General features: G+C 45.0%; 1 protein-coding gene across 1 annotated transcript in view; it reads left to right on the plus strand.

Moving 5' to 3' along the window:
- Positions 1-25323, plus strand: part of PIK3C2G (phosphatidylinositol-4-phosphate 3-kinase catalytic subunit type 2 gamma) — a 2201800-nt gene that overhangs the window by 2163986 nt on the left and 12491 nt on the right. The window contains exon 33 of the mRNA XM_078674033.1: positions 3858-3983. Within this exon, the coding sequence (XP_078530159.1) occupies positions 3858-3983 (126 nt within the window). The remainder of the gene's footprint in view (positions 1-3857; positions 3984-25323) is intronic.

The following is a 25323-nucleotide window of genomic DNA, read 5'->3' on the forward strand; positions in this document are numbered from 1 at the left end:
CGGGGGTTTCTGGTGACAGGCCGTTACTATCGACCAGTCCACCTTCCTTTCTGGAACTAGGGTTTTTAATTTCTGCACAATCTTATCTGGTAGGTCTAGAATGGCCTTCAAAGGTTTCTGTCCCGGTTCCCGTTGTTTGTCAACATTACCGAGTTGTGTCCAGGTATTTCCGAACAGCTCAAGGTGGTCGACTTTCCGGATTTGCTTCCACACATCAGCTGGCAGACATAGCCCGAAAAACAAATCGATATCCGCTAGGGTCATAATCGTTGAACCCAACGCGGTGGCTAATTCTGTATAGAAGGCCGTGGGGTTCTTACGCAGATCAGGCAAGGACTTTCGGAAAGTCAGGATGTCTTGCCGATCCCATGGTTGGTAAACCCAGTTGTAAACTACCCTCTCTCTCGCATCTTGGTGGTTAATATCATCGTGTGTTCCCTGCCCTCGTGGGGTAACCCAATAGGGAGCGGCCTCCTTTATGGGCATCATTGTGTCAATTTTTTCTACTCTGGCTTCAGTCGCTGCAGGAGTCGTGGTGTTAGTCTCTGGTTTCTGTTCCGTGAGGTGGCGAAAAACTTCAAGCGTACGCGTGAAGAGGTTCGTCACATCACACTCGTCCCCATCTCCGACATCAACTTTCCTATACAGAGTCGTTAGGTTTTCAGGGCCTTTACCTTGGTATCGGTCTTCATAGGCATTAAGGGTATGGTAACAAAGGCGTACGACAAAGTGTCGTCTGTGGCTATGGGCATATGTATTGTACATATCCGTTATATAATCCTCACTTTCCTTTCGCACCACCAGTGTCTTTACAATCTTATCGATCCCTGCTCGTTCATCCTTACTTAATCTATTCGATCTAGCAGGGTCTTTCCTCCCATCTTCGGGATCATCTGAAGTCGCTGCTCGTGCTACGCTGGGTGCGAGGGGTTCGGTCGGCGCAGAGGCCATGAGGACCGATGCTCCGGCACTACTCTCGCCTGTCGTTGGGGGCTGCGGGTGCTGCGCTAAGGGTTGGGAAGGGGCATATGGAGGGGGCATGTAGATGATCGGGGGACCTAGTAGTAGATCATCGTTCGTTCGCTGTTTCGAAGGTAGCTCGGGGTAAAGTGTAGAGGGTGTCCTGACGGGACACTGGCCCGATGCTTCGGAATCTTGTTTTAGCTTGGTTTCCTCTTTTTCTTTTATTTCTTCCTTCAATTTGTTAGCGGCTAGGTGAGCTGCTTTGCGTAATTCCTTTTCTAACCTGACCTCATTTCTCTTTTTCCGCTGTTCTGTTTCTTTGCGCCACATGCCGAAGCTATCGAGCATAGTGGGTGTTGTCTTATTGTTATAAAGGGCTGTTCCCAACGCGTTTATTTTGTCGTTATCAAAGGACCCTATCAGTGGCCACTGACTTTCCCGATCCTTTCTCGTGTATTTATGCCACAGCTTACTATAAGCCACGGCGGCTAGTCCATATTTAGTAAACATGTCCTTATTAGGGGTGCCCTCCAGTGGAGCCGGATGGTTCACCTCTAATAAGCGGTCCGGGCTGAACCAACTACCAACAAACGGGGCAAAAATAGGCATGACGGGTTACAAAGGGGACAAAAGTCTGCACTACCTATCCTTCACTATTCACAAGGACTAAACAGAGTATGGCGACCCTGTGCTTATTTGTAAATAGAGAATAGCCCAAAGAGAACCAATTCCGAACGATCAATGTTCGGACAAACAATCAATCAAATGAGGGATAAAAATAGGCACGACGGATTACAACGGGGGCAAAAGCCTGCGTTACCTATCCTTCACTATTCACAAGGACTAAACAGAGTATTGCGACTCTGTGCTTTTTTGTAAATAGAGAATGATCCAAAGAGAACCAATTCCAAAGCAGTAAATGCTTGGATAACAATCAATCAAATGGAGAGGGAAGTAGGCACGACGGGTTACAAAGGGGGCAAAAGCCTCCGTTACCTACCCTTCACTATCTGCAAAGACTAAACAGAGTATGGCGATTCTGTGCTTGTTTGCAAATAGAGAATCTCTCAGAAACAATCAAATGAGTAATACTAGTATTTTCAAACAATCAAACAATCAATTCGCAATTCGTCGTGTTACACGACCTTACCCGGACCGCATGGACAGTTTCCTGTCTTCCGAATCCAGCGCCCGATCGTCCTCTATTCTTCGTAATTGCTGTGGCACTCCTGATGGTTCCCAGTCAGGACCGTAGATCACTCGAGAGAGGTCTGCTCGGAACCAGTGAAGTTCGGATGATCGGCTGCCAGACGAGGGTCTATCGGGCAGGAGCTCTTCCCGATCGTTGCAGTCGTTCACACTGTCGTCGGGACCTCTCTCACTGGATCCACGTGTCGCTGATGGGCCCCACGTTTGGGACGCCAATTGTAGAAAAAGGGTCCGGCAGATCAGGTTGATTACCCCTTTTCAAGGTTTGCCCGGCGTTAGCCGCCTCTCACCCAACTCACGGTTACCAAATAAAGAGGCAGGCGCTGGAGACTGGAAGGCAGGAAACAGGAGTTTATTCCGACGGAGCAGAACACATCAAATCAGACAACAGGGTATCTTCTCGAGGTGCTCTAAGCGCATCCTTGAGGCCTGGCCTCTTATACACAGGTTTATTGCTTTATTACATGAAACACATTCTTGTCAATACTTTGATGTACGGAAAGACATCCTCGGAATCCTCACTTTGGGCCTGTTCCCACACACATTTACAGTAGAAGTCCCCGCCCAAATCTCAGCATGATGGCTATCGCGCAGCTGGACATTCTGCTGGGAACAGGAATGTGGTCGATCGGTCGGATCTAGGGGTGTGAAGGCATTGATTAATCCCCGCTCCTTTGATGTGAGGCGAGGTCCTACTGTAGGGGGCAATAAACTGCATCTGCTGGGCTAGGTGATGGCCTGGGATCAGGCCGGACAATCGGGCGGGGAGGAAGAGGTTATCAAAAGGGCCTGTTCTTTGAATGAGATGAAAGAGCGAGGGGTTCAGCACGGGATGTGGCTCGGAGACAGGGTCACGCTGGAGATGTGTTTATGGCCCAGGCAGGAGGCATCGGGGGCTATCCGAGCGAGGGGGATGCTTGCGAGGCCGGAGAGAGGGAGAGAGAGACACGCTGGCTATCGGCAGTGGGCAGAGAGGCCATGGCATTCAAAATGGCTGCTACTGACGCGCACATGTGAGCCTAAAAGGGGACAAGATGGCGCTGATAATGTTTACGTCGCAATCTAGATTTTAACAACAGGGCCATAAATTGGGGGTTTGATAAGAAGCACAGTTGGTCCTCGTTCTCGTGTGAACATACTGCAGGTCTAGTGGGTACGTGTCCAGATGCCCAGTATGAAAAATGTGATCACTGAGTGTAATGTGAATGTGGTGCTCTCATTGGCTGCGTCTTTCTAACTTAGTATGGTATCTTATTTCATGGTGTTTTTGTAAATGCGCGCCCCGCCGGTCAAAAGTATTTTATTGGTGCCAGTCTCCCGAGACCATTGTGGTGTTTGCGCATTCTGTTTAAGAGATATGTGCCCCCACCCCCACCTGTGATTTGTCAATCAGTTGCTTCTGTCCTTGGTCCAACCATGTATTTCTAATTTGGGGTTGAGGAGGAGGTCACAATGGGTAAATTAAACTACTGAGATGCAAATTCGTTTTTATACATACATATATCATGGTGTTTATCGTATTGTCCAATATTAACAGTTTATCAATGCACAATACATAGGGATTGTTTACATTTATTTTGAAAGTGTCAATTGTTTGTTCTGAGACTTTGCCTCATTTGACTAGGTAGCCTTATCGCTTGTACAATTTCCAAATGCCAGTAAATTTGAAATGCTTGTCTTTTTAGCATATGCCAGATCGCTCTGCACCAAGCGCACATGTTGAAGTTTACCTTTTACCAGATCCAGATGAAGTGAGCAGAAGAAAAACGAAAGCAAAAACAAAAAATAGCAACCCAACTTTCAATGAAATTGTGAGTATGCCATTGTTCGCCAGCTGTTCTTTATCCTACTTTTTCTTTCAAACTGAAAACAAACAACATACAATGTGAAGTCGACACAAGTCGTATTTTTTAAGTAAAAGAGGTACTCAAATGTTCATAGAAGAAGCTGTACATTATACCATTTCTGGGATATCACAAAAGTAGCTTTTTGTTTTAGAGTGCAAGAGCTCTTGTGCTGCAGTGAGACGTCCATGGTAATTATTCATTTCCCACTTCACTTTCCATTACAGAATTCTCATATATTTCTTGGAACTCATATTTCTAACTGTCACGTTTAAAAGTATTGAAATTCTATTGTAGGGTATAAACATGTTTATATAAACCTAGCTTTTTTTCACTCAAAGAAAAGTGCTTTGAGACGTTGGTTTGTTTGGATTGAAGACAACTCCAATGGCTGTTAGGAATGCAGATTTTCATGTGTGCACCAAAATGAAGTGTTGTACTTTTCAGAGTTTTTGCAATTTACAGATTGAAGAAACCATCAGGTACATGCATCAAGGTAGACTTTTGTGATTCCTTAATTGCGATTATTAACCCATTCGCTGCTAGGCCTTTTCCCCCTGTGCTAAGCCTTTTTTTTGGCTATTTGGGGTAGTGCGCGCTTAGGCCCCTGTAACCTTTTTACCACATAAGGTATCCATGTCAAATTTGCGTCCTTTTCTTCCAACATCATGGGGATTCTAAAGGTACCCAGGGTTTGTGGATTTCCCTTGAGGGGTTCCAGAAATGAGCCAAAATACAGCAATATATTTTTTTTGATGGAAAAATGGGAAAAACGGGCTGCAAATGAAAGCATCTGGGTTTTTCGCTGCAAATAGTATCAAAAAAGGGTTTGAGGGGTTTGAAATCACCATTTTCCCAGCTTTTTGGGAATGACATACGTTTGTCAGAAAACCAATATTTTTTTATACCGTTTTGGCCTTTTTCTGGGACTTAGCCTATTTTTGCTATTTTTTGTGCCTTAAACCTCCTTCCAGATAATGGTAGAAATGGGTATGAAAGCAATAATGGATCCTGGAAAGCTTTACATTTTAGAGAAGTAGACACCATTTTGAATTCAGCAAGGGGTCATTTGTGTAGATCCATCAAGGTTTCTATATAGAAACTAAAAGTTAAATATAGGAAAAATTGAATTGAAAACTAGACACACAGGGGAATCAAGGATGGGGTGAGATTACTGCCTCCCACCAGGTTCTGTTACACAAAATCCCTTGCAAACCTAAAAAATTGTCAAAAAAACTAATTTTCCCTATATTTCTGTGGTGGAAAGTTCTGGAATCTTCTTGGATCCACAATTTTCCTTCCACCCCGCGTTCCCCAAAGTCTTCCAAGAAAAAGTACCTCACTTGTGTGGTCGGCCTAGTGCCCACGACAGGAAATGGCACAAAACGCAACATGGTCGCACCTTAATTTCGCAGTGAAAACTGACCCGTTTTTGGTAAAGAGCCTAGCTGTAGTTTTTGAACCTGAGCTCTGCCGGAACCTAGGAAAACCCAGCAAACCTATACATTTTTAGAAACTAGACAACGAGGGAAATCCAGGATGGGGTGACTTGACCACCAGCTTCTGTTACCCAGAATCCCTTGCAAACCTAAAGAATTGTAAAAAAAAACCACACATTTTCCCCACATTTCGGTGGTGGAAAGTTCTGGAATCTGCATGGATCCACAATTTTCCACCCACCCCGCGTTCCTTAAAGTCTTCCAAGAAGAACGGTACCTCACTTGTGTGGGTCGCCCTAGTGAACGTGACAGGAAATGGCGCAAAACTCAACATGGTCACACCTCAATTTCGCAGTGAAAAATTACCCTTTTTAGGCAAAGTGCCTAGCTGTAGTTTGTGAACCCTAGCTCTGCCGGCACCTAGGGAAACCTACCAAACCCACACATTTCTGAAAACTAGACAACCGGGGGCTTCCAAGGAGGTATGGCTTGCGTGCATCCCCCAATGTTTCCTTACCCAGAATTCCCTGCAAACCTCAATTTTAGCTGAAAAAATAAAAATTTTCACACATTTTTGTGTGGGAAAGTTGTGTCCTCACTGGGCTGACACAAATTTCCTACCACCCAGTGTTCCCCGAGGTCTCTCGATAAAAATGGCGCCTCACTTGTGTGGGAGGCCCAAGTACCCGCGACAGGCAAGGACACAACATTTTTTGAGGCAACATCAACAGTGACCATCAAAAACTATTTTAGGCCCTTAACTGTCGCGGGTACTTGGGTCTCCCACACAAGTGAGGCACCATTTTTATCGGGTACTTGTTCTTTCTTTCCTCATGTTACTTTTTATTTCTTATCTTTCTCTCTCCCTCTTGTACTATTTGCTGCTGCTACTGTCCATTTTCTTTGTTTACATCACTTCTTTATCTCTTTCACTTAACTTGACTCACTTGATTCTCTCTCGCCAGCCCTGCTTTAGCATGTCCTTAGATTGTTTTTATCAACGTTTGTCTACAGACCAAAAAAGCCAATATAAGAAAAGTACACCAGGCCAGGGGCTTTCGTGGGAAGCCCACGTTAGCTGCTAAAGTGGGAGTTAACGAATCTACTTGGCCTTAGGACAAAAGAAAGGACAAAAGTAGAGCTATCAATTTTTTGATATTGGAATGGAATCCTCCATCCACAGTTTTGAAAAGTAAATGCTAAGTGCATTGCATGGTCCTTGACTTGAACCACAAATACACCAGATTTTGCTTTCTTTGCTAGCTAAATGATTGCAAGGTGCAAATGAATCAGGCGCATGCACCGCATATTAAAGTTACACTATGCCATCAGATTAGTGCAATGCATGCAGAAATTGGGTGCCGCACCTTCATGTTTTCTCTAACTCTTACTTTCTGATCACTTGAACATTGAGCATGCGTAAGATGCATTTAATTTATGTAAAATTGTTCAATTGCTATTGGCACCAATTTTTTGTTCTCTCAAGTTTATATGTGCATTAATGTGGATGTTTATATGAACAACTATTCTATGTTTCTATAACTTAACTACCCCATTAGGAACCATTGTATTCTTTTAGTGCACCTGGTTCTAGGTGGTTAACGGGTGCACATGTTCCTTATTATTCTTCATTAACACATAGCTTAGGGGCAATGTTTTTCTATTTTCTTTCTCCTTGTTGCTCAGTGTTCCTCATCAATAGTCAATACTGTTCCTGTTACAGACCAGATCTAGGTGACCTCAACAAAGTCTCATGGGGCAGTATGGGTTCATATTTTAATATTAGTGACCTTTCACGTAGTATATCCTGCTGCATGATGTGACTTGTTATGAGAGGATATTTGAACATAAAAGGACCTTATATTGGATGTATTCAGAAAGCTGGATGCCACCTAAAGGCTAGACTCACTGTAGGATCCTGCTCTGCTGGGCCCATAAATTGTTCTATTGAAGAGGCAAAGATTGCACATTCTCTGTGTGCGGAAATAGCATCAGTATTTTGAATTAATATTTCTGGATCTTCTGCTTCCTCCCTGCAGATCTCCCTAGTTGTGACATTTTGGATGGGGCATATGAGACCATGATTCAATGCTTTATAGTTGGACCTAAACCATGTATCACGCCACATGAAAAGATGGCACGAGAACACTTGAAGATACAAAATGCCTGCAGAAAAAACAACTGCCAAATAATACGGGCTTTTACTTGGAAGTAAAAAAAAGTGCAATATGCCCAGATAGACACTATAGATGGTAGGTGTCTTAGAGCGGCAAGAATAAGAGACATGACTAAATATCAGAAAAAGACTAGAGTGCTCCAAAAAGTATATATTAAGAGATTAATGAAGGGACACCCTCATGAACTGGATAAGGAAAATATAAGCTCTTCATATTGTTAGGAGGAATATCCATTTTGGTTGATAACAGTTCTGGTAATAAGAGATGATAATAGCATACTGATTTCTGTAAGTAGTCATACTATAACTCACTGCCCCAACTGAGGTTTGTGGAATGGTAATCTCTAGATGGCAGTATTAATGAGACATGGTTCTCAGAGGTTAGTAAGGCTCACACTTCTGAGAAGATACCTGGGAAAGGATGGTTGTCTCTTATACAACATTTGCATGCTGAAAGGACTGATTATCTGCTCTCAGATGTCAAGAAGATGATGACTTCCCTCATTCATGAGCCTGTTAAGGACCCACTATGGTGCTCCAGCTAACATCCATTTACTTTTTGGATTTTATGTTAAAAATATTGCTAAGGTCCTACCACACAGACTGCATTTGGTATACCTGATTCCATTAATTCCTCCCAAATTGGCTTTTTACAAGACCACTCCTGCAGGAACAATATGTACATGCTGTTGTAAGTAAGGAATGAACATGAAAGGAAAACTGTGTTTTCTCAGGTGTGGAGAAAGCACTTGATCAAAGAGAATGGACATGTCAGATCAAGACTGTAGAAATAGCAGTATTATTTACATACTTCATCAACAAAGATGAGCAATTTTATATATATGATCTGGATTGCTATGGTAAATTCCTCAGGTTTTCTATCTGACCCTTTCTGGTAAACCGCGGCACACAAGAGGCCTTCCCCATCACCTTGCCTCTTTCTTCTTATCCAGTGTAGAAAATGGGTTCCACGCGTTTAATTCCCCCACCTTGATTTTTTGCTTTCTGACTACCTAGTTTTGGACAGTTACTATGAGTAAGTCTCACCAACTGAGTCTCACTCACAATACATTGTGCGGAAATGGAGTGAGAATGCAAACCGCCAGTGCCCGCCTTTTATGGCAAAACCACTGTTGCTCAGCTATGGTAGAAGGCTTGCAACTAGTTACATGTGAACATGTGTTCACACAAGTGTAGGCATGTGGGACTACTGACTAGCTCAGCCTGGTATCTGCACAAAGGTAACTGATTGCAGCAGGAACCCTTCAGGTATATGTTCTGACCTTGTGTTAGCGTTATAATGTGATTGTGCATTCATAGGGTATGTTTGTAGTGCTTACTGAAAGGCTATATGCTCACTGCATTATACCTTATGGTGACATTTGTGCCATTGCACAGTTTTGCTATAGTTAGGCCTTGGGATACCTGTCAGGTATGAATCTTAGAGTAAACTCCAAGTCCAGATCCACTGTACATCTTATGGCACTTTTAGAATGGCCCTACTCCATTGCCTCAGACATAATCAGAGTCCATGCCTCTATCCCTCCTAATGCAACAAGTTAATTACTTTGCTGGCCAGCAAGTGGATCAAAGCTTACCTACCCCCCAAGCAATACAGCCATTTAACAGTGCTTAGCCCAGTTCCTGGGAAGGGAAGACGTGAGAAGGACATTGTCAGGTTGTAGTTAACTGTTCACGCTACACCTGGACTGGGCAAGTACAAGCCCACAGAAATAAAGGAGGAAAACACAGGACAGGCTCCCCTTTGATGTTTTGGAGGGAAAGGGTCAGGCAGGTGTGTTAGTTGGGGGTTCTGTCCCTTGGGGGAGGAGCTGTGGCTCCCATGTAAGTTCTTTCCATAGACCCCTTGAAGGTGCCATCCCTTTTCAGTAGAGATGAGCTACCAGTGCAGGACACCCCCGGGTAATCGTGCGCTCTATAAGTATAATTAACATAACATAACATGTGAACAAAACTATGGTGCTGGGCCATTTGAATTTGCAATTGTTCATGCATTTTTTCCTGGGAGAGAGACGAGGGGGGCCGGTCTTCCAGGTCTGTGCACTACTTTGATTTATGGCTTACTTTACCCCGCTAGAGTATTAGGTGTGATGGTTTATTGCCTCTTTCTCTCTTTGTAAAATGCTCTGCTACATTAGGGTAGTTAGTTCCAAGTAAACATAAAGCTGCAGATGTATTTATTGCTTGTGAAGGACTCACATCCTTTGCAATTAATAGCCACATTTTTTACAGCCAGCAACTATGCTCAGCTACTATTAGACACTCCATGGCATTAACAAGTAGCACATACTTGCTGGTGAGCATAAGCTAATGCTATACACAACTGACATTTTTGCTAACCTTCTCATCCTGATATGTCATTTGCCAACTTGTTAGATCTGAATTCTAACTTTTCATTCTTCTTAAGGTGCAAAATTAACTTGGATAATATTTAAATGCAGTGACGGCATGTTGAGGGAGTGCCGCGGAGCGGTGGGGCGGTGATGGGCAGGGGGTAGTGGACTCGGACATACGACAGAACAGAGTAAAGTAAGTAAATATATAAATAAAACCATTTACCTTGTGCCGAGTTGGCGAAGCAGCGAACGCAACTCCACTACCCCTGCCCTGCCCCGTCCTGTCCCCCCCCACCCCACCACCCCACAGCACTCCCTCAGTGAGTCGCCACTGTTTAAATGCTACATATGGTCATGTTCACTTCTATCACTCCGTTAAAAACACATGTTCACTACAGTCCCAAAATGACATCAGCACTGTGGGATACTGCAGAGTCATGTATGTGCTAATAGAGTATGTGGCCCTGCTACTGAGTAATGCAAAATCAACAGCTGATGGACAGAATGCAGACCAATGTCATACATTCACCCCAGTACAGAGATCTGGGCCTAAATCCATATTTTATTTTGCTCACCATGACATTCCAGTTTGAACCCAGCTATATGCATATCAGTCTTGACCCTGTGCCTCGTGGGACAGTCCAGCCCGAACTGCCAAGCCAGGTCCTCTCAGGACTGGAAACGAGCATCCTAGGACCGGTTTAGGGGTTTCATCCCTCTTCAGCCAGGATAGCTTGATTCCAGTGGCATTGAGAGCACGAGAACCAGGTCTGGTCATACCCGTCCCACTCAGGGTGACAAATGCAAAAACAACAGTTGATGGACAGAATGCTGAACAATGTCATATATTTACCCCAGTACAGAGATCTGGGCCTAAATCCATCGTGTTTTTGCTCACCATGCCAATCCAGTTTGAACCCAGCCATTATCAAATCAGTCTTGACCCTGTGCCTCATGGGAATAGTCCAGCCCGAACTGCCAAGCCAGGTCCTCCCTGGATTGGAATCAAGCATCCTAGGACCGGTTTTGGGGTTTCACCCCTCTTCAGCCAGGATAGTTTGATTCTAGTGGCATGGAGAGCACGGGAACCACGTCTGGTCATACCCGGCCCACTCAGGGTGACAAATGCAAAAACAACAGTTGATGGACAGAATGCAGAACAATTTTATACATTCACCCCAGTAGAGAGATCTGGGCCTAAATCCATCGTTTTTTTGCTCCAAGCCCGATGTGAAAGGGCTTGTGTCAGTCTTACGCCTGCTGTGAGGCAGGGGTAAAATATAGACGCAATGGCGTCCTAGAAGTGATGCAGGGAAATCTCATAGATTTCACTGCGTCAATTCTATGAGGCTTACTTGCGTGGGAATGCCCACTCTGCATACATTATACCTGGCGCAGGTATAATGTAGCGCAGGGGTTTACAAAGTGATGCATCTGCTTAGATGCGGCACTTTGTAAATAGAACGCAACAGGGGGCATGTTTTACGCTGCCGTTGCATCACAAAAAGGACGCAACAGCAGCTCAAAACTGACACATGGCCTCATAAATAAGGCCCTCAGTCTCTGACCTCCTCTGAATTTCGTTTGGCTTTGATTAATGCATGTTCTCTTGTTTCACATGCCATGCCATGGGCAACTAACCTCTCCAACCCAGATCTATTAACAGCAGCCCCTCCAGGATACTCATTGATAAGAGCTGACAGGTTGATAAAAAAGGTGGAGGTTTAGGAATAATTTACAAAATTCATTTTAAGTGTAAACCGGAGGCCACGCCTAGCTTGGATTGAGAATCCCTACCCTTTGCTTTGGAAGTACCAAACAACTACACTTTCAAAGGCTTGCTTATCTATCTACCCCAGGCCCATAAAGTGATTCTAAACTTAATTTCTACTCTTGTCCAGGGAGGGGCTTGTAACAGTGATTTCACAGTACTTGGGGATTTTAACTTTCACCTAGACTGCACATAGGATAAAGATACTGAGGCTATTCTGAACATAATGAATGCCTTCAACCTTTCTCAACTTCTACATCAGCCCACACACAGTGGTCACATATAAGATGCCACCGTTTCCAACAATCAGTCCATCACCGTGAAGGAGTTTCTTCCACTCGCATGGTCTGACCATAAAGCCATCACCTTCAATTTGACTGTTCTCCCCCCTGCTCAAAGTAGGAAAACAGACCACTATCCTATATTACACTATCTTTGGTCTAAAACCAACTTTGATATTCTGCAACAACACCTTCCTCAGGTGTGTCATGCCCAACGGATCGATTCAATGCAGGGCCCCGAGAACTACACACAGTGGCTAAACTCTGCCATTGCCAAAGCTGTGCCCAAAAAATATAGGGGCGCTCATAAATGTAAACAATCTGCACCCAGGTTCACTGACACTCTTTACCTTGAAAAATAAAACTGTAGAAGACTTAAAAGGAAATGGAGAGCAAATTATAATTCCCCTGATAAAGTAATCTACAAACGGTCCCTGGCTAGTTATAAGGCAACCATTACTAAGAAAAAATCTGCCTCTTTTACACAACACATAGAAACGTCCAAGCATTCCACTAGAGAACTCTTACAAGTTATAAACAAACTCACCAAACCCACTGAGAATAGAGGCAATAACAACAGTCTATCCTTTTGTGAAAAAATAGCCTCCTAATTTTGTGACCTGTTTTAAAATCTCAGACCCTAGCAATATCTCTATTACAACACACGTTTCCACTCTTGACCCAAATTCTCTTGACAAAAATCTTAAACCCAAACTCCGCCAATTTTCATGTGTCACTGATGCAGAAGTCCTTAACTTACTCAGGGCCACTAAATCAGGGCCACCTCATGATCCTTGTCCTCCTTCAATACTTAAAAAGATTCCAGTTTCAATTCTCTCATATCTTACTAACATCTGGGATTTTCCCCAAATTGTGTAAAAGGGGTTCCATCCTGCCACTTCTTAAGAAACCTAATCTAGACCGAGATAATACAGCGAACTATCGCCCTATCTCAAGGCTGCCTTTTACAGCAAAGAACTTATCAATTCACAACTGCCACAGTTCACTCAGGACAATCAGTTATTGGACCCCGCCCAATTCGGCTTCAGGGTGGGACACAGCACAGAGATGGCATTAAAGACTACTGATTAACTAAAAACCATCCTTGATAAAGGAGATTCTGCAGCACTTATCCTCCTCGACCTGTAGGTGGCGTTCAACACGGTTGATCATGCTACTCTTGTTGATCGCCTAAAAAAATTGGGCAATACTGACAAAGCTCTTGGCTTACGCCAATCATTTTTAACTTACAGGGAGCACTCATTTATGTTGGAGAATTTCATATCCAAGTCCTTTCCCTGCTGGGGTCCCTCGGGGATCTTTCTTGAGTCCCCTACTTTTTATTATCTATGGTGTCGAACTCTCCTCCCTGATTAGATACTTTGGGCTCTCCCACACTCCAATATTGTAGAAGTCCCAATTTCCCAGTTTCACAACTGTATGAGAGCAGTCAGCAACTGTTTGGGCAAGCATTGCCTTAAACTGAGCTCTGAGAAAACCATGGTCATTCTTTTTGGCAATCAACCTAATTTTTGGAACCCAGCATGCTGGCCTACGGAGTTAGGAATTCTCCCCAACCCGGTCTGAAAAGCGAAAAATCTGGGCATAACCAGTGATGAGAAACTGAACTTTAAAAAACATATCTGTTCGGTCGTCTACTCCAGTTTCAATATGTTATGAATTATCAAGAAGATTCTACCTTTCATTCCCCTTACCTCCAGAAAACAGTCATTTTTTAACTACTTCTTTTGAAACTGGACTACTGTAACGGACTGTGTGTTAAGCTCCAAAAACAGAATGTACGGAAATTACAGAGCGTTCAAAACGCCGCAGCAAGACTTACTCTTGATCTGCCCAAATTTCAACCTGTTTCAGTGTCCATTAAGAAGCTACACTGGCCGTATCAAATTCAAGGCACTGTGCCTTACCCACAAGGCCTTACATTACTCAGATCCCAGCTGCCTTAAACATTCCTTCTCCTGGTACATACCCAATCGAGACCCACGATCAAAAATTATGTTGATGATCTCTCGCCCTGGATTTAAGAGACTCAAGTGGGGGGGCAGCTGTTTCTCCTCTGAAGCCTGGCACCCTATAACAGTTTGCCTATAAGTATCAAAGCAGCTCCTAATTTATTGAGTTTTAGGAAACGTTTAAAAACTTGGCTTTTCAATGCCTAGCCTTTTACTGTTCCTGCTACACAGCAATACCCAGCTTCGTATTCGTAGTTATATAACATAACATAACATAACAATAGTCATTCAAAGTCTGTCTTTCAGATGTATTTCCAGTCCAATTCCTTGGTGAAGTCCGAGTTTTACTAAATATATGTACATTTTAGAAATTATAGTTTTCATTCCCAGTTAGGCTAATTAGCTTTAGTCTGGGACAGCTGGCCTGCCACAGTGTCACTGACAATGAGGTTTGAAAACTGCTTGCACAGAAGAGGCAATATCATGAGTGAGCGCTTGTGTTTTAATTCTGCTTGTATTAAGGGAATTTAGGGTGGGCCCAGGATCTTCATTAACATAAAGGGACCAAGGTGAGGTCTGTCATTATACAAGCAAGTATAAAATGGACCTGGAGGAAAGCATGCCTTTCTTCTCCAGGTCCAACCTAGCCATACTGGCTCCATGCCCAATGAGAGGAAAGCACCCATAAAAAACCACTTTGGAACCACTTTGGACTGATTATTTGAGAGAGGGCTTCTTTCCCTGGCCACACATTTGGATGAACACAATGGCTCTGCGGAAGGGTGGAAGAGTTTCCCCTATTGAATTTTAGCAGTACGTTGCACTGTTGGAAAAGTGGGTAGGGTTTTCTCTGGAACTCTTACTCCATTAGTTAGGGAGGGGCCAGGAGTCACCCCCACTGACTGACTAGTGCAACCCATAAAGGTAGCACCTCAAGGATCCCTTCTCAGGAAATGTTCCAGATCATTGGAAGATCAAAATGATACAGGATCCTGCTTCCTGTGTAACTCTGAAGGTTTGAAATTTGTCCCTCTTGTACTCAGGACAAAGAAGTGGACTCCATGGCTTAGTGTGATGACCTCCTTTGTTGCTACAGAAAAACAAAAAGCTGCAAAGCTACTTTTTCCTGGATTTTAAATGGCCATTCACTACTGGACATGCACTGGACCCTGCTCAATGCCTTTGCTGCATCAATCCTTAAAGGCCTATGCATCTCCCCCTGAAGTCAGAGAGTCTTTGATGAAGTCCAGAGGAAAAGAGTGTATGCCCATCCCACATGGAAATTTATCTCACCAGCAAATCAGTTTTAGTGGGTCCTCAGTGAAAATGTATCTGGCCTCAAGGAGCCGTTATTGAGGATATTTTGCTGCCTCGCCCCCGCTGAAAAAGATAGGACTTCCATCTCAGAAACTAAGTTCCAATGAAAAAAATCTTGGCTGCCCAAGAAGTATCTGGCCAATGATTGCACCTTGGCATGTGGGAAATCCTCAAAAGAGTAACACAAATAGACCCCAAAGAGGATGCTTGCTTCTGGTAAAGCCAGATATTAATTTGTCTTTCATTAGCATAAAACAGCAGTTAGAGAGAAGTGGGAGTGAACATACACATTAAAGAGTGGGGGAGTGACGGATGCCCCCTGAAAGATTTCCAGCATGGAGGAAGTGTCTTTAGAAAAGGAAACATCAAGTTTCACAGCTTGAACTCTACCCTCCACGAAGCATTTAAACCTGTTAGCAGAGTCCCACCAATTGTCTGTCCCTAATATCATCAACCAAGTTATCATCAACCATGTCAAAGGCCACAGAGATGTCAAGGAATATCAGCACTAATGAATGATCATGATCAAGTATGGCCCTAACGTCTTATGTTCCTAATACCATAGCACTTTTAGTGTCTTGTAGGTGAGTAATCATTTTGCCTATCATCCAAGGTGTTATTGACAACCAAATAGTCCAGGAGTTGCCTATATACTAACTGCTCAAGGTTTTTGGTCAATGAGAGAAGAAGAGTAATTTGGTTGTAGTTGGGAACGTGTTAATTAAAGATTCTTTTTCTTCAGAAGGGAGGGAAACAATAGACTTTTTCAAAGATGAAGGTATAACCTCCATAGCTTAATAATATTGGAGAAACGAAGATGATACAAGGTGGTGCCACATGTGAGCTGGATATTAATCCAACATGGAAGGAACCAGACTTTACCTCCTGAAGAAGTAGTGCAACTGTCTATCTACTATCTTAAATGAAGATTAGAAGGCAGGCCTATATGTGTTGATTAAAGACTAGAGGGGTCTTCTAAATATGCTTGAGCTGTTTTAATGTCTGAAGAAATGGCAATTATATTTGAGTTGTTGTACAGTTCCTATGAATGTAGTAGAACTGTGCATTTAGAACTACAAATCTTCCTAATACAGAGATTAAGTCTTCTTATCTAATCAGTAAATGTTGCTTTGTTTGGCTAGATCACAGTACCATATTGAAACCCCTAGCCTTACAGAGCCAAAACCTCAAACATGCCTCTCTGATTCCTAAGCAATGCATGGAAACAGATCTAGCCCCTTTTGATCATCACTTTGTATGCCCAAAGTGTTCACAAAAAAAGGAGACAATGATGCATTTTCAAATATTTATTTTAAAGCTCTAATCTCTGTAAATTAAACATGAACTGCAATTTTTTGGAAAGAAGAGACACATCATTGTTTATTATTATTAGAATGGTGAAAAACACAAACAATCCAACCATATTAATTGTTCATAATGTTACTAATCCTATCTATTACACATTTCTCCATGTTAAACAGAGCATGTCGTAGTACCCATCTGCCATACCTTTTGGAATGACCTACCTTGGTATTGTATGTCAGGAAGCCGGTCTTAGTACATTCACAAACACACCCCTGCCTGAGTATGTAGGCTAAACACTTTTCTTAAGGCTATCTACCTCAGGGGTCAGGGGAATGAGAACTGCATCTCAGTCACAGTTCTCAGCAGGTTTCCATGATGACACCGCCGGTAAGTGAACCGCTTATTGACTTCAGCATGGACGCTCTTTTAATAATAAAATGTCAAGCTTCTCACACTGTGCCAGAGGTGCAGTACAGCATCTTTAATAAGTCTAGAGAAAATTAGTCATCTTCTACGAGCAAAATTAAAACAATGCATTGTGCTCTCATGTTGTGTCCCTGCATTGGGGGCAATGTTATGCGGTTCCTACAAACTTTGTAGGATTGTGTTTTTAGAAAAACATAGCTTCATAACACAGAGACTGAGCCTTCTTATATTTATCAGTTAATGATGGTTTGTTAGGCTAACTCACAGTACCAGTTCTAAACTCCTAACCTTACAGAATTATAGGTGTTTTCTATTACATCGAACATGACTCGTTGATTCTCAAGGAATATGTGGAAACACATCTAACCCTTTTGTTTGTCACTTTTGCAGGCCCAAAGTGTTCACAAAGAAATGATATGATAATGCATTTCAAATGTTTATTGAAAAGCTCTAATCTTTGTTAATATTATATGAACTATCAATGTAATAAATATTATTAATATGGTGAAAAACACAAAGAATTTAACCATGTTAATTGTTCATAATGTTACTAAGGGTACTCTTATCTATTACTAATTTCTCTATGCTAAAGAGAGCATGTCAGGAGTACCCATAATGCAAGCCTATTTGAATGACCTAACCCCATACCTTGGTACGGTTTATGAAAAAGCCATTCTCAGGGGCAATAACAAATGCACCCCCACATGAGTGTGTAGGCTAAACACTTCTCTTGCACAAGGGGAGAGGGGTTGGCCTAAGGGCTAAGGCGCTCGACCTCGGACCTGGGGAACTTGGTTCGAGTCTCGGTAACGACGCCCAAAAACCCCCTGTGATTCTGGGCAAATCACTTAATCTTCCCGTGCCTAAAATGAAAGTGTGTCCTCATGTAACGTAACTGGTGCTATGTAAAGCGCTCTGATAACTGATTCGGTTCGGTTCTAGTTCGCGCTATATAAAACTCTGCAAAAAAAAAAAAAAAAGGTTGGGGATAGCAGAACTGCTTCTCAGTCACAGCTCTCAGCAGCTCTCCATGATGACTCTGTCGGTAAGTGAACCTCTCACCGACTTCAGCATGGACGCTGTTTAAATATTAAAAAGGCAAGCTTATCACACTGTGACAGAGGTGCAGTACAGCATCTTTAGTTAGTCTAGGGGGAATTAGTGGTCTACTATGAGCAAAACTAAACATGCATTGTGTTCTAAGTTGGTCGACCCTGAAACTAAATGTGAAGATTACAGGGCAACAGTGACTATTAAAAATAAATGGGTGCATGCCACATTCCTGCATTAAGGAAAACATTTGTAAACACATCAACAGAAAATGATGCTGAGTTCAATTGAAAAGCAAAAATGGAGACTAAACGTAAGCTAAATAACAGAGTGAAAAAATGTGATTGTTTATCACAGATGTTCTGGAAATGAAATGAAGAGGGTACAATGCATTCCGAATGCATTACCTCTCTACCAAACCTCTTGCCAATATGAAACCGGTCTGAGATCTGCAGGAAGATTTCCATCTATATCTCCCTTAAATTCTTGGAAGTACTTTCAGTTTACTCACATTAGGAAAAAGCCTTGGCTCCCTCCTTTGCCTGGATACTAACCATCCTGGGTCAGTGGAAATGTACTGTCTCATGGCTGTATGCTAATCTGACCTACCACTGAACTCAAGAAAATACTCCAGACGATCCAGAATGCAGCCATCAGACTGATCCTCAACCTGCCCAAGAGAGCCCACATCACCAAGCACCTGAGACAACTTCACTGGCTTCCGGTCCAGAAGAGATGCCATTTCAAGCTCTTGACTCACATGTACAAAGCCCTCCATGACCAAGAGCCCACTTACTTGAACCATCGTCTGCACTTCCACCATCATCACAGGAACCTCTGCTCCACACACCTTGCCATCGCGCAGATCCCTCGCATATGCTGCTGCAGTGCCAGAGGACACTCCTCCTTTCTCCTTGCCAAAGCCTGGAAAACCTCCCCCCCACCTCCACACCTTGCCCTAGCTGACTGAATCAGGAAGGAACTCAAGGCCTGGCTCTTTAAATCAGACCTACAGCAAGCACTTGGATACCCTCTCGGTGACAAGCGTGATTTTTAAATAATGATTGATTGATTTCAGAAAATTAATCCAACTCCGTGATTCATTTCTGCAGACAAAAACAGGTCTCTAAATCAAGCACTCATTAGGATTAGTCTGCACTACATTTCTCAATCAATCAATCAGTCATTTGTTAAGCGCACTACATACCCGCAAGAGTCTCAAGGCGCTGGGGGGAGGTGGGGGCCAGCTACTGATCAAACAGCCAGGTCTTTAGTATACCCCTGAAGGTCAGCAGGTCTTGGGTCTGTTGTCGGCTCAGTGGGATGGTGTTCCATGTCTTGGCGGCAAGGTGGGAGAAGGATCTCCTGCCTGTGGTTGTTCTCCGGATGCGTGGGACTGTGGCGAGTGAGAGGTCGGCGTAGCGTAGCTGGTGGTTGGGGGTGTAGAAGGAGAGCCGTCTGTTGAGGTAGGCTGGGCTGATCCTATGGAGTGCCTTGTGTGCGAGGATGAGGAGCTTGAAGGATGTCCTCTTGTTGACGGGGAGCCAGTGCAGGTTTCTCAGGTGGGGGTTGCTGTGGCCGTGTTGTGGTACATCGAGGATCAGTCGTGCCAAGACGTTTTGGATGCGTTGTAGTCGATTGATGAGCTTGGTCGGAGCTCCCGCGGAGAGGGAATTTCCGTAGTCGAGTCTGCTGCTGACGAGGGCATGGGTGACTGTCTTTCTTGTATCTGTCGGGATCCATCTGTAGATCTTTTGGAGCACGCGGAGGGTGTTAAAGCAGGAGGAGGAGACGGCGTTGACTTGCTTGGTCATTGAGAGCGTTGAGTCGAGGATGATTCGCAGGTTGCGTGCGTATTCGGTGGGTGTCGGGGCTGCCCCCAGTGCCGTTGGCGAGTCGTCCCAGGCTGACGGGTTGGAGCCGAGGATGAGGACCTCCGTCTTGTCCGAGTTCAGCTTCTGACGGCTGATCTTCATCTAGTTGGCGACGGCCTTCATTCCTTCATGGAGGTTAGCTTTGGCGTGATGGGGTCCTTGGTGAGGGAGAGAATCAGTTGAATGTCGTCGGCGTAGGAGATTATGTTGAGGTCGTGCTGTTGGTCGACGTGTGCGAGCGGGGCCATGTAAATGTTGAACAGTGTCGGGCTGTGGGAGGATCCTTAGGGTACGCCGCAGATGATCTCGGAGGCTTCGGAACGGGGGAGGCCGACGCGCTGGGTTTTGCTGGAGAGGAAGGAGGTGGTCCATTCCAGACCCTTGCCTTGGATCCCTGTGGCGTGGCAGCGTGCGCGTAGTATGGGGTGGCAGACGGTGTCGAAGGTGGCCGAGAGGTCTAGGAGGATTAGTGCTGCAGTCTCCCTGTTGTCTAGCAGGGTCCTGATGTCGTCGGTGGCGGCGATGAGGGCGGTCTCGGTGCTGTGGTTGCTGCGGAACCCTGACTAGGAAGGGTCCAGAATTCTGTTCTCTTCGAGGTATCGGGTTAGCTGTCTGTTAACGATTTTCTTGATGACCTTGGCCGGGAAGGGGAGCAGAGAGATGGGCCGGAAGTTCTTGAGGTCTCTTGGTTCTGCCTTGGGTTTTTTGAGTAGGGCTTGATCTCGGCTTCTTTCCAGCTCTCTGGGAAGGTCGCTATCTCAAGGGAGAGATTGATGACGTTGCGTAGGTGGGGTGCAATGGAGCTGCTTGCTTTGTTGAAGACGTGGTGCGGGAATGAATCTGACGGAGAGCCGGAGTGGATTGTGCTCATGGTCTTGATGGTGTCATCGACGCTCACGCTGGTCCAGGCTAGCAAGGGGACGTGGTCGATGGTGTGCGGAGGGTCTGTTGTGTTGCTGTCTGTTGGGGCTGTCTGGGTGTTGAAGCTGTTGTGGATGTCTGCTATCTTGCGGTAGAAGAAGGTGGCGAGGGAGTTGCACAGGGCTTGCAACGGCGGGATGTCATTGGTGTTGGAGCTGGAGTTGAAGAGTTACTTCAAGATGTTGAAAAGCTCCTTGCTTTTGTGTGCGTTGTTGTCGAGGCGGTCTTTGAAGGAGGCCTTCTTGGTAGCCCTGATGAGGTGGTTGTGGTTGCGGACGGCGTCCTTGTGTGCTGTGTGGCTGTCCGAAGTTTGTTCACTGTGCCATTTCTTCTCTAGTTTCTGGCAGGCTTGCTTGGAATCTAGGAGTTCTGGGGTGAACCAGCTGGCCCTCTTGCTGGTGTCTCAGTGGGGGGGTTTCTTCAGCGGGCGAGGGTGTTGGCGCAGTCCTCAATCCAGCGTCTGAGGTTGTGGGCAGCGACGTCGGTGTTGTAGGGTTCGGTGGGTGGGCTGAGAGCGAGGTTTGCATGTAGTTAGTTTTCGGTGATTTTGCTCCAGCAGCGGCGGGGGATCTGTTGGGTGTGTGTTGTGTGGTGGGTTTCTGGAAAGTGAAGTGGATGCAGCGGTGGTGGGTCCAGAGGAGTTCGATGGTGTGGCTGACAGAGACGTGCGGGCTTGAGGAGAAGACTGGGTCGAGCGTGTGGCCGGCGGAGTGGGTGGGCGTTGTGACGAGTTGCCTCAGTCCTAGGTTGGCGAGGTTGTCGATCAGGGTGGTGGAGTTGCTGTCGTTGTTGTTCTCAAGGTGAAAGTTCAGGTCTCTGAGGAGGATGTAGTCGGTGGAGGTCAGGGCGTGTGTGCTGATGAAGTCAGCAATGGAGTCGCTGAACTGGGGTCGGGGTCCGGGGGGTCGGTACACGTGGGTGCCTGTGAGGGTGGAGTTAGGGTCAGTGTGTATCAGGAAATGCATGTGTTTGGCAGTGCTGAGTGCGTCGTCGGTGCTAGTCGAGACCCTAACGCTGTTCTTGTGGACGATGGCGATTCCTCCTCCGACTCCGTTGGTGCGGTCTCTGCGGGTGACCTTGTAGCTGTCTGGGATGGCTATGGCGATGTCGGGTGCAGAGGAGTTGTTCAACCAGGTCTCTGTCAGGAAGGCGACGTTCGGGGAGGTTGTGTTGGCAGGTCCCAGAGCTCGACGGCGTGTTGGCGTGTGGAGCGGGTGTTCAGTAGTATGCATCAGAGGTGGTTGAGTTCTTTCTTGGCGGGTGGTTTGTGGGCTCTGTGGCTGGTGTAGCTGCAGTTCCGGCAGGTGAAAGGACCGTGTGTGCGTTTCGAGGTGGCCTTGAAGCAGTTGTGGGTCCGTCCGGGGTTGAGAGCGTGCAGAGTGCTGGCGTCGTAGTGGCGGCCGTCGTTGTGGTGGGTGCGGGGGTCAGGGGTTCTGGGGGCGGTCCAGGCGCGGACAGGCTCAGACGGGCTTGCCGCACACCAGCGGCCGGCATGTATGGGGAGGTGGGAGTGAGGAGCAGCTGGGAGGCGGGAGGCGGGGGCAGGGAATGGGCAGTCAGGGGGGTGGAGATGCAGCGGCGTGGGCTGTGAGGGGCGACGAAGGAAACAGAAGGCAAAAGGGCACAACAATTGAGGGGGAAACGAGTGGCACAGAGGGCAGAAAGGTCACAAAAGGGCAAAAAGGTCCCAAGAATACAGGGGGAAACGAGGGGCACAGAAGGCAAAAAGGTCACAAGAAGGGGAAAAAGGTTAAAAAAAAAAGGGCAAAACGAGTGGAACAGAAGTCAGAAAGGTCCCAAGAAAGGGCAGAAAGGTCACAAAAAACGGGGGGAAACGAGTGGCACAGAGGCAGAAAGGTCCCTGGAAAGGGCAGAAACGTCACACAAAAAAAACGGGGGGGGGGGGAACGAGTGGCACAGAGGGCACAAATGTCACAAGAAAGGGCAGAAAGGTCAGAGAAATGCAGGGGCAGCTAAGCAACAGAAGGCAAAAACGGGCAGAGAGACACGGGGCTGCAAGGGGAGCAGAAGGAAAAACCGGGCAGAGCGACAAGGGGGCAGCGAGGGGAGCAGAAGGGAAACCAGGCAGAGAGACACGGGGGCAGCGAGGGCAACAGAGGGAGAGAACAGGCACAGACCACGTACAGGCAGCTGGGGAGACAGACAACAGCAGTCACTGACACAACAATGATAATGCAGTCACTACAATGGGAGCAATGAAAGAAAATACAGGCAATACAATGGAGGATGAGCAAACCTACGGCCTACCACAGGCCACCAGGGATGAGGCGCAGGTGGAAGCCTTCAGGTGGAGGAGGGCCTCGAACTTCCTCAGCAGCGGCAGCTGGGGCAGGGACACACAGACGGTGCTGTACGGAGGGGGAGTGACCTACCTGGAAGGGTCAAGGGTCCCCCATGGGTTTCTCCCTTGATAGAGACCTATAGGAATCATTTCTTATATTTAGGTTCCTCAGAATACTTCACAACTACTCTGATCACCTTCATGCATTTTCTTAGCTAGACTATGTGTCAACAGTCTAAGCGGGGCATTTTTTACATGTTCTAGACCTGCCTATACAAAGTAGATACTTGAAGTCAGCTAGGGCTCACAGAGAGAAGATCGAGCGACCATGTCAATTTCACTTGTTATTCTGGTGGATATTCCTGCATGACGTATCACAGAAGGTGGTTGTTCACTACTGCATACACAGGAGATGGAAGCCAGCGGCGCTGCCTATCCATGCTGACTGACTAATGAAACTAATGATGCTGGCCCCACGTAAAAGACTGAGTTATGAGCTGAATTTCCTATCTTTGATCATTATCGTCTAGATAGACTGATGAAGAGAGGCACATTTCCCCTTAAAATTACAAGGTTGCATTGACGTCACTTCAATTTGGTTATTCTTGCAAATTATAACAGTGGTGTTTATGGCAAAAGTCTTTCGTTTTACGGAGATTACTAAGCAACCACTTACGAACATAATGCCTCTAGTTGATTATGGTACTGCCTTCTGGTCTAATTGTTCATCCTTTCCTGCCTCCCCTCCTATTGACTCGCCCGCTTTCTTTCTCCACATTTCTCTAACTCTCTTACCAAACCACCCCCTAAACATTTCCTTTTGCTTATCATTCCTTTAATTGTTGCATGGCCTTCTCACTTACAGTCAGTACTTGGGTGAGTGATATTCTTCTTGTTAACCTTAGATGTCAGTAAATGAGCAGTGTCTGTACACTTTGGAGGCTGACCACATTTGCCTAAGAATCCAGAGACAGTTATATTCAAAATGTTTTTTGTAGGCCTCATTTATTTTAATACCCCTGCATCACTTTCTAGTCATTTGGTATCTTAGTTACAAACAATTTATTTTCTTTCAATCACACTGATTCAGTATGTGGAGATATACTATTTTATATTGTTCGAACGTCTGTACCTTTTTTTAATTTACTTAACTGATAATAACAAGCATTTGAAATACAATAAGTCTCTCATTTGCTTGAGTAAGAGCTATTGGCATTGTAAATGACAATGTCTTTTACCCATGTAATTTGGACTGTATGTATGTGGTGTGTAGTGGAATTATATGTGTTGGATTACAGTTGGTAGTTGTGGAATTGGGTGGCTTAGAATTATATGTTGTTCAGAGGATTTGTGTAGTGGAATTATGTGGCATGGTCTTCAGTAGAATTATGTGAATAGTACTTATGTGGTATTGAGTGTACTGGCATGGAACTGTGTGGGATGCTTTGCTCCAGAACACTGTCTTTGGATGTTAAAATAAAGAACAAGCAATGCACTCAAGCAACTTATTTTTAAAGTGCTTCAATGCCGAATAAGGGTAGTATATAAATAAAATACCACCTTCAAAGTGGCACAGGGATTTCAATGTGTGTACAAGCAAAGAAACAGGAAGTGTGCTCATGATGTGATAGACTGGAGCCCCTCACCTCTTTTCTTTTTTTTAAATGTAATATACAGTAAGCTGGAACCATCACGGTTAGTTGCATCTTCCTTCTGCTCCTTGTTTAAAAGCACATGCAGTCTAATGATCTCCCTGATGAGGGAGAAAAAGCGTGTTTCCCAAGCAGTTCGAATTTTACACTCCTCTCTTTATTCTGGAATCTTTTTTCCGGTCATGCCGATTTCCCATAAAATATGCCCACATGATTAAAACAAGCATTGGCAATGCCAATTGGTCTAGGCATATTAATTAGTTTAGTGGTGTAGTTGCTATTATAAATATATTAATATACTGTGTTTAGTATCGGATGAATACGTTAGCAGTTTAGCAATGACTTCAGAAGTAGCAGAATAGTAATGCAGCAGTTTTAGTAGTAAAGCAGTTACAGTAGGAGCAATAGAGTAGTGATAGTAGGTAACATTAGAGCATTGCTAGTAGTGTTAGCAGAACACCAG

Source organism: Lissotriton helveticus, chromosome 1_1 (assembly GCF_964261635.1).
Source record: "Lissotriton helveticus chromosome 1_1, aLisHel1.1, whole genome shotgun sequence".
Taxonomy (NCBI): domain Eukaryota; kingdom Metazoa; phylum Chordata; class Amphibia; order Caudata; family Salamandridae; genus Lissotriton; species Lissotriton helveticus.